Consider the following 12,340-nt stretch of genomic DNA (forward strand, 5'->3'; position numbering starts at 1 on the left):
TACACAATGTCATATGGTGTGAGGAACCCGGGAGCAAAGGAACCTGTTTAACACCTCAGCATTTCCCAGCCTTTTCTTGACCACAGAACCAGTCATTTGCTTCATCTGTTTGATTTAGATTTTACTTACCACACTTACGAATTCCTTGGAACCAACTTTGAGAAATCCTACTAAGATTAGATGATTAGACAAAAACTGCAGCTATGAAGAATTGGGATGCATAGGAAGAATATGTTTATGAGACAGACAACTTTTTTCCAAATACCATCACCATTTAAGGCAAATAAATTATTTGAAAATAACTATGAAGCTTTTTTTACACTGAAAATGTAAACCTTGCTTTAATTAAAATTTAAGAAGTCTCCTACTTTTCATACAGCTAAAATAAAGTACTTACTGAAACTTTTCTCCAACTTCCATATTATTTGCTGGTAATTTGCCATGCCAGAAGTTGTATGTCCTAAAAGGGTCGGGGTTAAGAGACTGAAAGGAATACATTTCTTTTTACCAGCAGATGGCTTTCTTTTAACCTCCCAATTACATAATTGGTGCTGCCAAGATTGTCATACTGAGTGGGTCAGAAGTAAAATGATTTCCTAAAATATCTTTGTAAAATAATTTCCCTCAATTACCTGCTGTAATCACAAGTCATGAAGGCTAGCATTCAACAGGCATTTGTTGTGGTGCTCCGCAAGACCAATTAAACCAATTAACTCCTATGGAATTGTAGTCGGGTCAAAGAAAAGCCATGATTGAAATTTAGATGGGAAGTTCTTTTTCTAACACGCTGCATGACTTAGCAAAAATGGATAGTCTGTCTCTAAAGCAACTTCTTTTTCCCTAAGCTTAGAACTACTTCTGCAGTAGTGTTTGCCACCATATGTAGGCTTTCCATTATATGACGAGAAATATATGTCATTTTATTTTGCTGGACTGTATTTTTGGTTAATGTATATGTTTTCTTAATAAAAGAAAACAGTTTTACCCAATGCTGCTGCTGAATGCTTAGAGAATGAAGGGAGGGAGGGAGGAGTTGGGAGTCAGGAGTAGAAAGGCAATGAATGTTCCAGGAGACTAAAGAGACTTTAAGACTGAAATTTCAACAATAATCCCTTTTTGGAAACCAATATATAAATTGCTTATTTCTGAATTATTAAGCTAATTCTGAGTTGTTTCCAAATGTCCTTGTCACTTGCTACTGTTTCACTGAGTCTGGTCTGAAATCCTGAAACTGCAGCCCAGCTTTTGAAGTTAAAATTTTTCTACCTTCCAATTTCATTCTCTACTATTGTGTCAGTATTTTGAGTGATCTAAACATTATGTTTCCAACAAAGAATGAAGTTTGTCTAATTTTCTCATCATTTATAAATATGGTCTTACAAAGTATATTACTTTAACCTGGAATCAGCACACGGGAAGAGGGGTGGAGTTAAAGACATGATATCTTAATGCGATTTTGAGAGCTTCAGACATCTCAGTGCTACTCTCAAATGATATGTGTGAAAGGCATCTTGGTACAATAACTTTGGAGGGAAATTTGGTAAGACCTAACAAAAGAAACACACACACACACACACACACACACACACACACACACACGTGCACTCCCTTTGGTCCAGGAATAATTTTGCTTTCAGAAATATGTCTTGTAGATAAGCTCATCATCATATTCAAAGCAGGCAGCCTTGCTTATAGTTGCCAAAGATGCTTTAAAAATTAATTGGCAGTTGGCCTGGTAAATACATAATTATTTGTTTATACCGTGGTATATTATACATTCATTAAAAATGAGGTGGATCTTTATATGCATATATGGAAAGAGTTCTGAGATGTAATTAAAAAACACAACTAAATGCAGAGGAGTGTGCAGAGTATTCTCTGGAGTAAAAATGTATGTGTATATACATGTGAATATATCTACTTGCTCTTTTATGCTTAGAAAATTTCTCACAGGATTCTCTAGAAATATTACCAGTGATTGTTTCTGAAGCCTAGGAGTGGGATGGCTCCAGGGTCAGAGACAATTGTTTGCATGCACTTCTGTAGTATTAAAAATTGTGTCATATGTATATATTTATTTTTCATTTAAAAAATCTAGATAATTTTAAAATTTTTATTAAAAAGAGCATTCCAGGACTTGAGACTAAAGATAGTATTTTTCTAGGTTGTTTAGAAGGGAAAAAGAAGAAGTTTTGTGAGATAAGCTTACAGGAAACTTATCTAAGCCATCCCAGTCTCTGTTTTACATACACTTGCTAGCTACATGTAATACAAATAGAATGGTCACCAAAATAGTGCTGTCCAGGAAGGGGAAACGAGACTGTTTCCATGACGGTCTAAATGCACGTCAACAACAACAGTTAAAAAGTAGAATGGAATATCAGAAATCTGGCTACACAGCCAGATCCTTAGTACTTTCACTTTAGGGATCTAACTGTAACTTAAAGGAACAATTGAACTGGCCACCTAAACCCTCTACATTGAAGGATATTCTCTACAGACACACACACAAAAAATGCTTTAAAAATGAAAAACAATGTTTAAATCTCTCTGGATAGGCTCACTATGTTCTTGTTCTTCATTTCAGCCAGTTCAAGAGTGAAATACAAATCAGATGCACATACAGTTGTGTGGACCCGTGCCGGTAGACAAAGTAGATAAATTCACAGTTGTTTTTGTTTATTTGTTTGTTTGTTTGTTTGTTTAGAGAGAGAGTCCATGTTGTTTGGCATGGGATCTACCTTGGCTAATTTAAAGGATAATTGCAAAAATATAATTTTATATTGGAGGATGCAGATATAGATGAATAATGATTCTTAAAAAAAAAAAAAGAAAGGAAGGAAGGAAGGCAATCAGTTCTTGGTACTTAGTTACTAATTTTTTTAAGGACATTAGTTTAAACGAAAAGGAGTTGGCAGCTGGTTTCCTGAGCTACCGGTCTTCATTTCATTAAGTTACTCAGATCGGGATAAATGAAAATATAAGTAAAGTAATACTGCTATTTTTATTTTGACAGAATTGAAAGAAACAATAATGAAATAACTTGATCTTATTGTAAAGACTTAATTATAATTCTTAAAGGCATAAGCCAGCTCCAAGGTAGTTCATTGATTTTACTGATAAATATTAACTGAAATAAAGCACTTAAAAAGGTAGAGAGGTAATTTTCAATAGTTGCATTTGAAAAGCTGGCTTACTTTTAAAAATATGTAGGCTGACAATAGGATTATACAAGGGTTCATTCACTGTTTTAAGGAAACGATTTATAAATGTTAATGGGATGTTTATTTTTTTCTCCTATAGAAAGCTAGACTGGCCAGGATCCGGGCAGCCAAAAGCGGAAGCGCAAATGCTTACATGCAGAGCAAACGGAATGGTTTACTCAGTAATCAGCTGCAGGTACAATCAATTACATCTCTTTTTTTAATGTTCAATTTCTTGGTTTAATATTGATTTAGTTCTACTTCCCTATAATTTTATTATGGCTAATTATGACAATGGCTATCCAAACAACAAAAGTGTGTTTGTTTGTGTTTTTTTAATAACTTCACCCTATACATCCTTGTTGGCTGTAGAAGGTTAGAAACTTCACTATGAAATACTGCCAGTGAATCATGATGCCTATTCATCATTGGGCAATATTTCTACACTGTCTCTTATTAACAATGGTAAAGGTAAAAAAAAATGCTTAATAATTCAAATGCCTAATTCTTTTTCATTTCAAATTTATCTTCCTTAACGTTCATTTGGGTCAGGGGTTGGGGTGGGTGGCTAACATGATGTCTTGTTTTACTTCATAACGAAGAGGGAATACTATTCAGTGTTAGGAAGATCATATGGCATAAACTACAATTTGAGAAAATTTATTTTTACTCCAGAATTTTCCTTTAATATTTAGGACTCCAATCTTTACTTACAAAATAGCTTTTATTTATGTGCACATGATCGTGGTTTCAAAATTTTCTAAGCACTACGCTAAATTTGATCATCAAAACATAACAGATTCCCATCTTACAAACATAGTTGCTAGTTGAATGAGTAAAAGAGATTTAAAATTTCAATTCAAGGAGGCATGTCTAAAAGGCCAGACCATTCATTTGATGAAATTGTAAATGCCGATCATCCAACTTAACAGGAACTGCACATTTGTTCCTTTCTAGTTAAAAAAAAATAAAATGTTGCCAGTTAATAGAGCAGATCTCTCTGTGGAAATATGTAGCCGAGGTTCGAGTTGTTTGCAAATAAAATAGAAAGCTCTTCTGTCTTCTCTTTGTTAACAGTCCTCAGAGGATGAGCAGGCTTTTGTTAGCAAATCCGGCTCCAGCTTTGAAACCCAGCACCACCACCTGCTTCACTGCCTGGAAAAAACCACGGTAAGGAGACAGCATGACTGCCTTCCCTTGCTCTCTGACAGTAATTCCATTTGCTTTTGTGCATACTTAATGCTTCCGAGTGTGATTTCACTGTCTGCATTACTGGAAAACATGCTAAAAAACAAACAAACCAAAACCCCACAATATTTGAAATTACTTTGAAAGATGTAATGACATTTCAATTTGGAAAGTATTTTAGAAACTTATTTAAAATGTTTTATTCTTAGCTGCTGTCTTAACTCTAGTCTAAGAAGTCAGTTAATGCAGATGAAGAGTGGTCTTCCAATAGTAAATCCTACACAATATCATTTTCTGTGATTCTTAAAATGCGGATTAGACAGAAAAAAATTAATGGTGCTCGAGGGTCCCTAGCATCTAGATCAAGAGAATAGCAATAGCAATAACAAAAAACAGAGAACAATGGAATATAAGCATTTGTTTCATTCACAACCATAATGAATAGAGATAGATAATAGAAACTATTCTCATTAGAAAAATGACTCATGTAATCACTGGTATGCCCTTGGGTGCCAAGGAGTGAGTCTGTATTTCTCCACTTACAAGCTCTTGTTTGGACCTCCTCATTGGCAAATCTACCAATTTCTTAACCAGTTTGTAAATAGGAGTCATAATCTATGATAATCACAGAGCAGAACAAAATCTTCACCATATTTGGATCATGTCAGCTCACTCACTCTCGGGTGACACATGATTTGTATTCTCAGTTCCAAAGTATTGCCTGTTCATGTACTTATTTACCAATAGAGTCATTCAGCAAATATTTACTACTGCCTATTATGTGCCCAAGAGTGAGCCAGACCCAAGAAACGCCATGAAATGAGGTGTGGCCTCTGCTACCATTTAGCCTCTGTTTATAAGACAAAATCCCAGACAGGGCTGTTACTGGAAAAGAGCAGCGAACATGGAAAGCAACAACGGTGCCACAGTCAAGAGAGTAAAGAGGGCAGAGCCATGAGGGGACAGGTCAGGCAAGGCTTCCTGGAGGAACTTGAGTGGAGACCTGCAGGGTGACTAGGAGTTAGCTAGGCAGAGCAATGAAGGGGCTAACAGGTGATACAAGTACCTGAAGAAGGAAAGAACTCAGCCTAGGAGGAAGTGAAATAATTTAAGAGTGGTCAGAAGAAGAGAGTGTAGCATGGCAAAAGAGGAGCTGAAGGGAAAGGCAGTGTCCAGATAATGTTAGGCTTTGCAGCCATGTGAGCAATTTTGATCTTTAGTTCATGGAAATCATTTAAATGTTTTAAACAAGGTAGTAACATGATTATACTTGCATTTTTAAATAAAGATATGGACAGGTCTATAACCTAGTAGGATAAATTTGAAAGTTAAATGATACATTAATAATAAAATGTTGGCCAGGCGCAGTGGCTCACGTCTGTAATCCCAGCACTTTGGGAGGCCAAGGTGGGCGGGTCAACTGAGGTCAGGAGTTCAAGTCCAGCCTGACCAACATGGTGAAACCTCGTCTCTACTAAAAATACAAAAAAATTAGCCAGACGTGGTGGCGGGAGCCTGTATTCCCAGCTACTCGGGAGGCTGAGGCAGGAGAATTGCTTGAACCCAGGAGGCAGAGGTTGCAGTGAGCTAAGATGGTGTCACTGCACTCCAGCCTGGGCAACAAGAGCCAGACTCTGTCTCAATAAATAAATAAATAAATAAAATATTTTTATTCCTATCTTTTCTGTTCCCTGTATTTTCCTTTTTTGAGGGCTTTTTTTAAAATCAAAAATCACTAACACCAACTAATATAAATTATGCTACCTACAAAAGTATGTAGTAACTAATAACAGAATGACTCCTGCACTTTCAATCACTGATGAGACAAATTAGAATCTCATGCATTATAACTTAGGTATGTGAAACCATGCATTGTAAGAGAAGGAAACAGATTGTGAATCTTTTGTGCACCATTTTTTCTTTGAAATTTAATATTTGAAATATTAATTTCAAATATTTCTTTGAAATTCTGTCTTGTCCGATTATATTATTCTCTAGACTTTAAAGAGTAGAATGTTAAATTTCATTTATTTCAAAATGCTTGTCTCAGCAAAGAAATGACAAAACGAGTAGCTAAAACATAATCTATTTCTTATTAGCCAGTGTCTTGCTTCAATTGTTTTACTCATATTTTAGGATGAGAGATGGTTAAGTGGAATTTGGTATGTGCAAAGCCTTCCATTATAAGACTATCCCCACCCATGCAAAGAAAAACAAAATAGTAATTGAGGTCATTCTCTAGTAGTTCAGACCAAAAATGTTTTCCTTTATATTTCTGAGGTGAAATTCTTCCATAGGCATTTCAGGAGGTTTTTTGTCAAACATTTTAAAAGCAAAATTGATACCATGTTTCTATAAAATACGATATGTGAAATGATGCCTATTGCTATTTGCTACTGGGCTGGAAGTTAGGAAATAGTGACGGAAAAACCCCAAATGCATACAGAGATCATGAGTACAGCCAGTGATGCCAGTGATGTATTACGAAGATTACAAAAAAGGCCACAAAAGTTCAATGTTAATCCCTTCTGGGTCGAACACAGAGTGACACATTCGGCAGACAATTATATTTTACTTATGTAATGAATAAGTCATATTTTTCTGTACTGGGCATTTTTAGAGGAACATATAAAGAAATGGATAGTGTCTTAGGGGTCTCATTTTCTAATTTAGAAATGTTTTCAATCCCATGTGAAAAGATTTGCTAATATATAACAGACAATCTAACTTGGGGCATCCTATTAAAATACTCTCTTTTCCATAACTTCAACCTTTTTAAAAAATAAAGTCAGTGGGAATTTCTAATTTCCCTGTGGGTTTTATCTATATGCATTTTTTAGGTTTTTTTTTCCTTATCATTTACCTTCCAGATTTTATGTTTAAATAAATAAATGATATTTCAAGATGAAGTTAGTCTATAAAGGGACACTAAATCAGCCTACAGATGTCAATCTCTAGGTTTAACTACAGAGATATTTCCACATAAATGCCAAAAAGAAGTGGTTTTGATGTCAATCTTTATGAAAATGGTTTTATTTAACCATTGTATCAAGTCTAACTATACTTGGGCAGATTTGAGCTTTAAAAATAAAGCTATGTATTTCGTTTTTAAAAATGTGCTTCTCTGTTTCTTCATTTACTTACAACTGTGGAACAGAATCACGAGTTTGTGGACGAACAAGTCTTTGAAGAAAGCTGCATGGAAGTTGCAACTGTTAATCGTCCTTCAAGTCACAGTCCCTCACTGTCTTCACAACAAGGAGTCACCAGCACCTGCTGTTCACGACGACACAAAAAAACTTTTCGCATCCCAAATGCCAATGTATCAGGAAGCCATCAAGGTAGTATACAAGAACTCAGCACGATTCAGATCAGATGTGTGGAGAGAACACCTCTGTCTAACAGGTACCTGAGATTAATCTGTGTTGTCTACACACCTGTGCTGGTTCCCAGGGTGTGTCTTCTGCACTCATGTTGTCACTTAAGTGGCATCTAAATCCCTAGCTCCTATGGTTCAGGAAGAGACAAAAATGGTAGCGTAACAAGTAGGAAAATGGTTCTGCTTGCATATCCATTAAGGGTTAAAATAGTGGTTATATCAATATTAAAAGAGTCGAAAGAAGAAGAGATGATTGGGTGCACACAAATGTGTTTTTCTCTCTTCTGTTCCACAACCTTTTCTTATTTGGGCAAGGACTTTTATACTCAGGAGTCTCTTATATATTCAATAGCCTGAAATGATGGTGGACACTACTAAAAGAGTCAAATGAAATTGAGATCAACATGGCTAAAAATTATTGAACAGCACGTAAAAATATACAAACACACTCTCTGTAACAGTAAAAATGAAAACTTTGCCTACATAAATCATTTCTATCAATATATAATTTTGATCAGAAAGGTATTTTTGGCCATATCAAACACAAAATCAACATAATACAGAAAATAAGTGAAGTACTAAAATTGTTTGCCTCTGGTTAGTTTATGAACAAATTAAGTAAAACTTCCATATTGATATATTTCCTTTGCTTTTCCTTATTCACTGTTTTTACCACAAATGTGTAAAAATAAAAAGTTGTACATTTAAACAATATATGTCATTAAAAATCAGTTTCTGCCAAAATAATTTTATTCTGTTTTCAAATTGAACAGCATATATTGTTAGAGTGAGAGTCTGTAAATTCAGTCCTCTTCTTTGTTGGCATTCAGAAGTCTTTGTTGAAATCTGGATGAGATTCTGAATTCAGGTGATGTTGATTTACATAAATTGGATGTCTCTGGGACTAGAAAATTAAAATTAGGAGCCATAAGACTTCTATCTTCAAGATATTTTAGCTTTGCAGTTTTATATCCTTTATAAAGTGAAGTCGACAATGGAAAAGTATCTAGCAAGAAAATCTTAGGACATAAACATCTTAATTATGTTTTCCATGAAAATAAAATAATTAGTTTCAAGCTTCTGTGTATATCCTTCTCTCTCATTTCCCTTTTATCCCCTTCCCCACATAGAGTATACAATTCATCCAATAATACCATTTGGGAGCTTGAAGTGTTAGATAGTAATAGATAATTTTTTTATTTCTGTAATGTGTGATCATCATTAAGTTCAGAGATTTGAGGGCATTATATATCCCAAAAAGACATGAAAATAAAAATATTCTGTGGTCAAAAGAATTAAGAAATCAATGTGATATGGCTCTTTCATAGTGGTTTCTCAAACCTCTCAGAGGTCTGTCTTAAATAAAACTTCTTTGCTCAGCCCAGGCTGTCCAAATCTTACTTGAAGCTCTTTCTTTCTTAAATTTTTTTATAATACATTTAGTTTGATAAATACTTGATGGAACCAAGTCAAACTGTCTTTTAGAAATTTATTTAATGTTAATTACTGACTATGTTCATCTTTAACATAGATTAAGATTTGGTGTTTGATATTTTTAATTATAATAACTTTCCTTAGACAATTAAAATATTTTTATAAGCATTACAACACATATTCTTCAGTTGTATGAAAAACATTTTAAGTAAACAACTTACTTTCCTAAATATTTTTTTTTCTATCAGCCGATCCAGTTTAAATGCCAAAATGGAAGAGTGTGTTAAACTAAACTGTGAACAACCTTATGTGACTACAGCAATAATAAGCATCCCAACACCTCCAGTAACCACACCAGAAGGAGACGATAGGCCAGAATCCCCTGAGTACTCAGGAGGAAATATTGTCAGAGTTTCTGCTTTGTAAGACAATTGGAATAAGGTCTAAGAGAATTCGAGCCCTGGCTGTGAAAAGAATCTCAACATAGAAGAAAGAAGAAACAATAAATATTCTGCAGATTAATGCAGCAAAGAAAGAAGGTTGGTAGTGAAACAAAAACAAAGCTTCCAATCTTAAGGATGTGAATAAAACCACCAAATGGCATTTCTAGACAGTTTGACCTGTTATACAGAGTAATATTCTGTGGCCCTTTGACTTTGTGAATGAGCACAATGAAATGCCGCCTACTGATGCTTCTTATGATCAGAACTCTTTTTTAATAAAATAAATAACATAAATCATTGAACATAATGTTCCAGTTGAATGCAAAACAAAAAAAAATATGGAAAACATTTTGATAAAATTTTTTCCTGTTAAAACCATGAACATTGGCTATGATGAAGATTATTACATATGAAAAAAAACTCACACAACATATTTGTATTGACTGAAGGAAACCATCATAATGCATGCTAGAATTCTTTGAAGCAGTGATCTCAGTTTCCTTATGTTGTCTTCAGAATAGGCATGATAAACTATAATTGTAGAAAGGGGTAATTTCTGTGCACTTACAACAAGCTGAGTGTTCATGTTCCATGGTGGGCTGTGCAAATAAACTCCTTTTAGACCTGCAGTATTTCTCATGGGGATGCTCATTAGTAAATCTAAAGTGTTCAGATAGTTCAGTATTCATTATCGTTTAACTTTGCACCTAGATACTGTTACAACTGCAATAATTTGTTGTACAACTGTTGTATCAGGAATCAGGATTTTTTTGTTGTTGTACTTTCCAGATCTTTATAGATACGGTAAGAGCCACATTCGTAGAAAAATTTCTGGTGTGGCCAGGTTTTAGGTAACTTTTTAATCCAAAACTATTGTGCCATAAATGTTTTTCAGTAATATTTTTTGGTCCACTGTATTCCTGTGACACAGTGCATTATCTGTTCTTGTATTTCTATAGCACCTCTCTATTGGGTTTATCATCATCAACAAGACTACTGTTTACTGTAGTTCAAGTGACTTTCCTACTTTTGTATTTCCAAAAAAAAATTATCTTGTAAGTAGCTTGTCATCAATCCCCTTGTCGAAAACTAGAAAAAAAGGAGTTGACCCATATAAATTATCTCTAACGTCTTTGTTGTTTATGGAAAAGCCCAGATACTGGATATATCACTATGTATTTTATGAACAGAATTGACTGGGACTAATATCACAGGATCAATCATCTCAGAATCTTACTTGATGTATTATTTATTTTGCTTTAGATCTTGAATACATTTTGAGAATAACTAATGTGGATTGAAATGTAGAGATACACTGGAGTGCTTTATTTAGCAATATTTGATGAAAGCATGCTTTCTATGCCATTCAGGAAGGCAGCACAAATTTATCTCAGAAAGGTTCCTGTGTATTGCAAGGTACAATTTTCTCCAATAAATCAGGAGAACAGGAGTTTGATGATGCAAAGTTGATCTCTGTACATTTAAGTGAAAAGTTTTTATAACTTTTCACCCTTAAAATATTTCAGCAGACATGTCTGCACATGACAGTGTAAAAAAGTTTAATGTCAAATGCAAAGTTTTTATTCATTCCAAGCCACCACTGTAAGGAATAAAGCTTAGCTTCTGTACATGGAAAGAGTTAATAATTATCCCTCTGTCAGAGATGAGATTTTTAAATGCTTATGATATTTAATCATAAAAAGGGATTAATCCAACCATTTTCAAGTAAAGCCAGAAATTCTTGCTTCCCATTTCTAGAATAGTTTCTAGAACAGTGCTATGCACATATTAGATCTTAATAAACATTTGCTGAGTGAAAGTAAGATAAACTCAACTATCTCTTGGGAAGAACTGGCTTCATTCCTAGTACATCTTTTAAAAAGTTACTAATTTTCCAGCAGTACTAATATTAACAATTATATTAACACCTGCCTCATGTCAGTTTATGCTTCTAGAGCAATGTCTAGTGAAACTTATCTGATGGCATTTATTGAAAACCTTCTAAAAAGTAGACTAAGGAAACCATAATCAGAATTACTATGTCTTTTGATTCCCAATGAGAAGTTCTATTTTCATGTTCTTAATATTACATAAAAGAAAATGCAGTTAGGTTATTTCAATTGACAATTCTGCCTCCTCTTTTGATTTATCACTTACCCAAAATTATTAATTTTATTAGGCTTTTGGAAAAGAAAAAAAAACTTTTTGATGTTTTAGGTGATTTAAAAATATACCGTGTTGGTGGTGAATGACTATTGATGACTGTGTTAAGTGCATCTGTATTGTAAGTGAAATGTAATTATTTCTGTGTACCATATGGAGTAACTAAGGTCATTGTTTTTGACAATTTTGTTTGAAATTCATATATCTTATTTCAAAGGATAGCATAATATCTGCATTATGCTGGAAAAAAATAGACCTTTGGAGAATACTTAAATAAAACATGTGCATGCTTGAACAGGACAAAATGTTGACTGTTGCCCTATTTTCTTAGATTTCATTCCTTTCCCAAAATTAGGATATGCCACACTCATAATACACATGTTGGAGGACCTTGTGAGACATACAACTCAAAGGACACAGCAATTGAAAGTAATGCTTAAATCTCATCTGAATGGGTGGAGACAGTAGCTTTTGCTAGTAATGGGAATTAAGGCAGGGACTTTAACAGAAAAGATAGTATCAATTAAGGA

The 12,340-nt window shown here is 34.2% G+C and overlaps 1 protein-coding gene across 1 annotated transcript in view; it reads left to right on the forward strand.

The window, feature by feature from the left end:
- Positions 1-12,115, forward strand: part of KCND2 (potassium voltage-gated channel subfamily D member 2) — a 476,478-nt gene extending 464,363 nt beyond the window's left edge. The window contains exons 3-6 of the mRNA XM_001141749.4: positions 3,304-3,399; positions 4,281-4,373; positions 7,549-7,796; positions 9,453-12,115. Of these exons, the coding sequence (XP_001141749.1) occupies positions 3,304-3,399; positions 4,281-4,373; positions 7,549-7,796; positions 9,453-9,630 (615 nt within the window). The 3' untranslated portion in view covers positions 9,631-12,115. The remainder of the gene's footprint in view (positions 1-3,303; positions 3,400-4,280; positions 4,374-7,548; positions 7,797-9,452) is intronic.
- The last annotated feature ends 225 nt before the right edge of the window (positions 12,116-12,340 follow it).

The sequence above is a fragment of the Pan troglodytes genome, chromosome 6 (assembly GCF_028858775.2).
Source record: "Pan troglodytes isolate AG18354 chromosome 6, NHGRI_mPanTro3-v2.0_pri, whole genome shotgun sequence".
Classification (NCBI taxonomy): Eukaryota; Metazoa; Chordata; class Mammalia; order Primates; family Hominidae; genus Pan; species Pan troglodytes.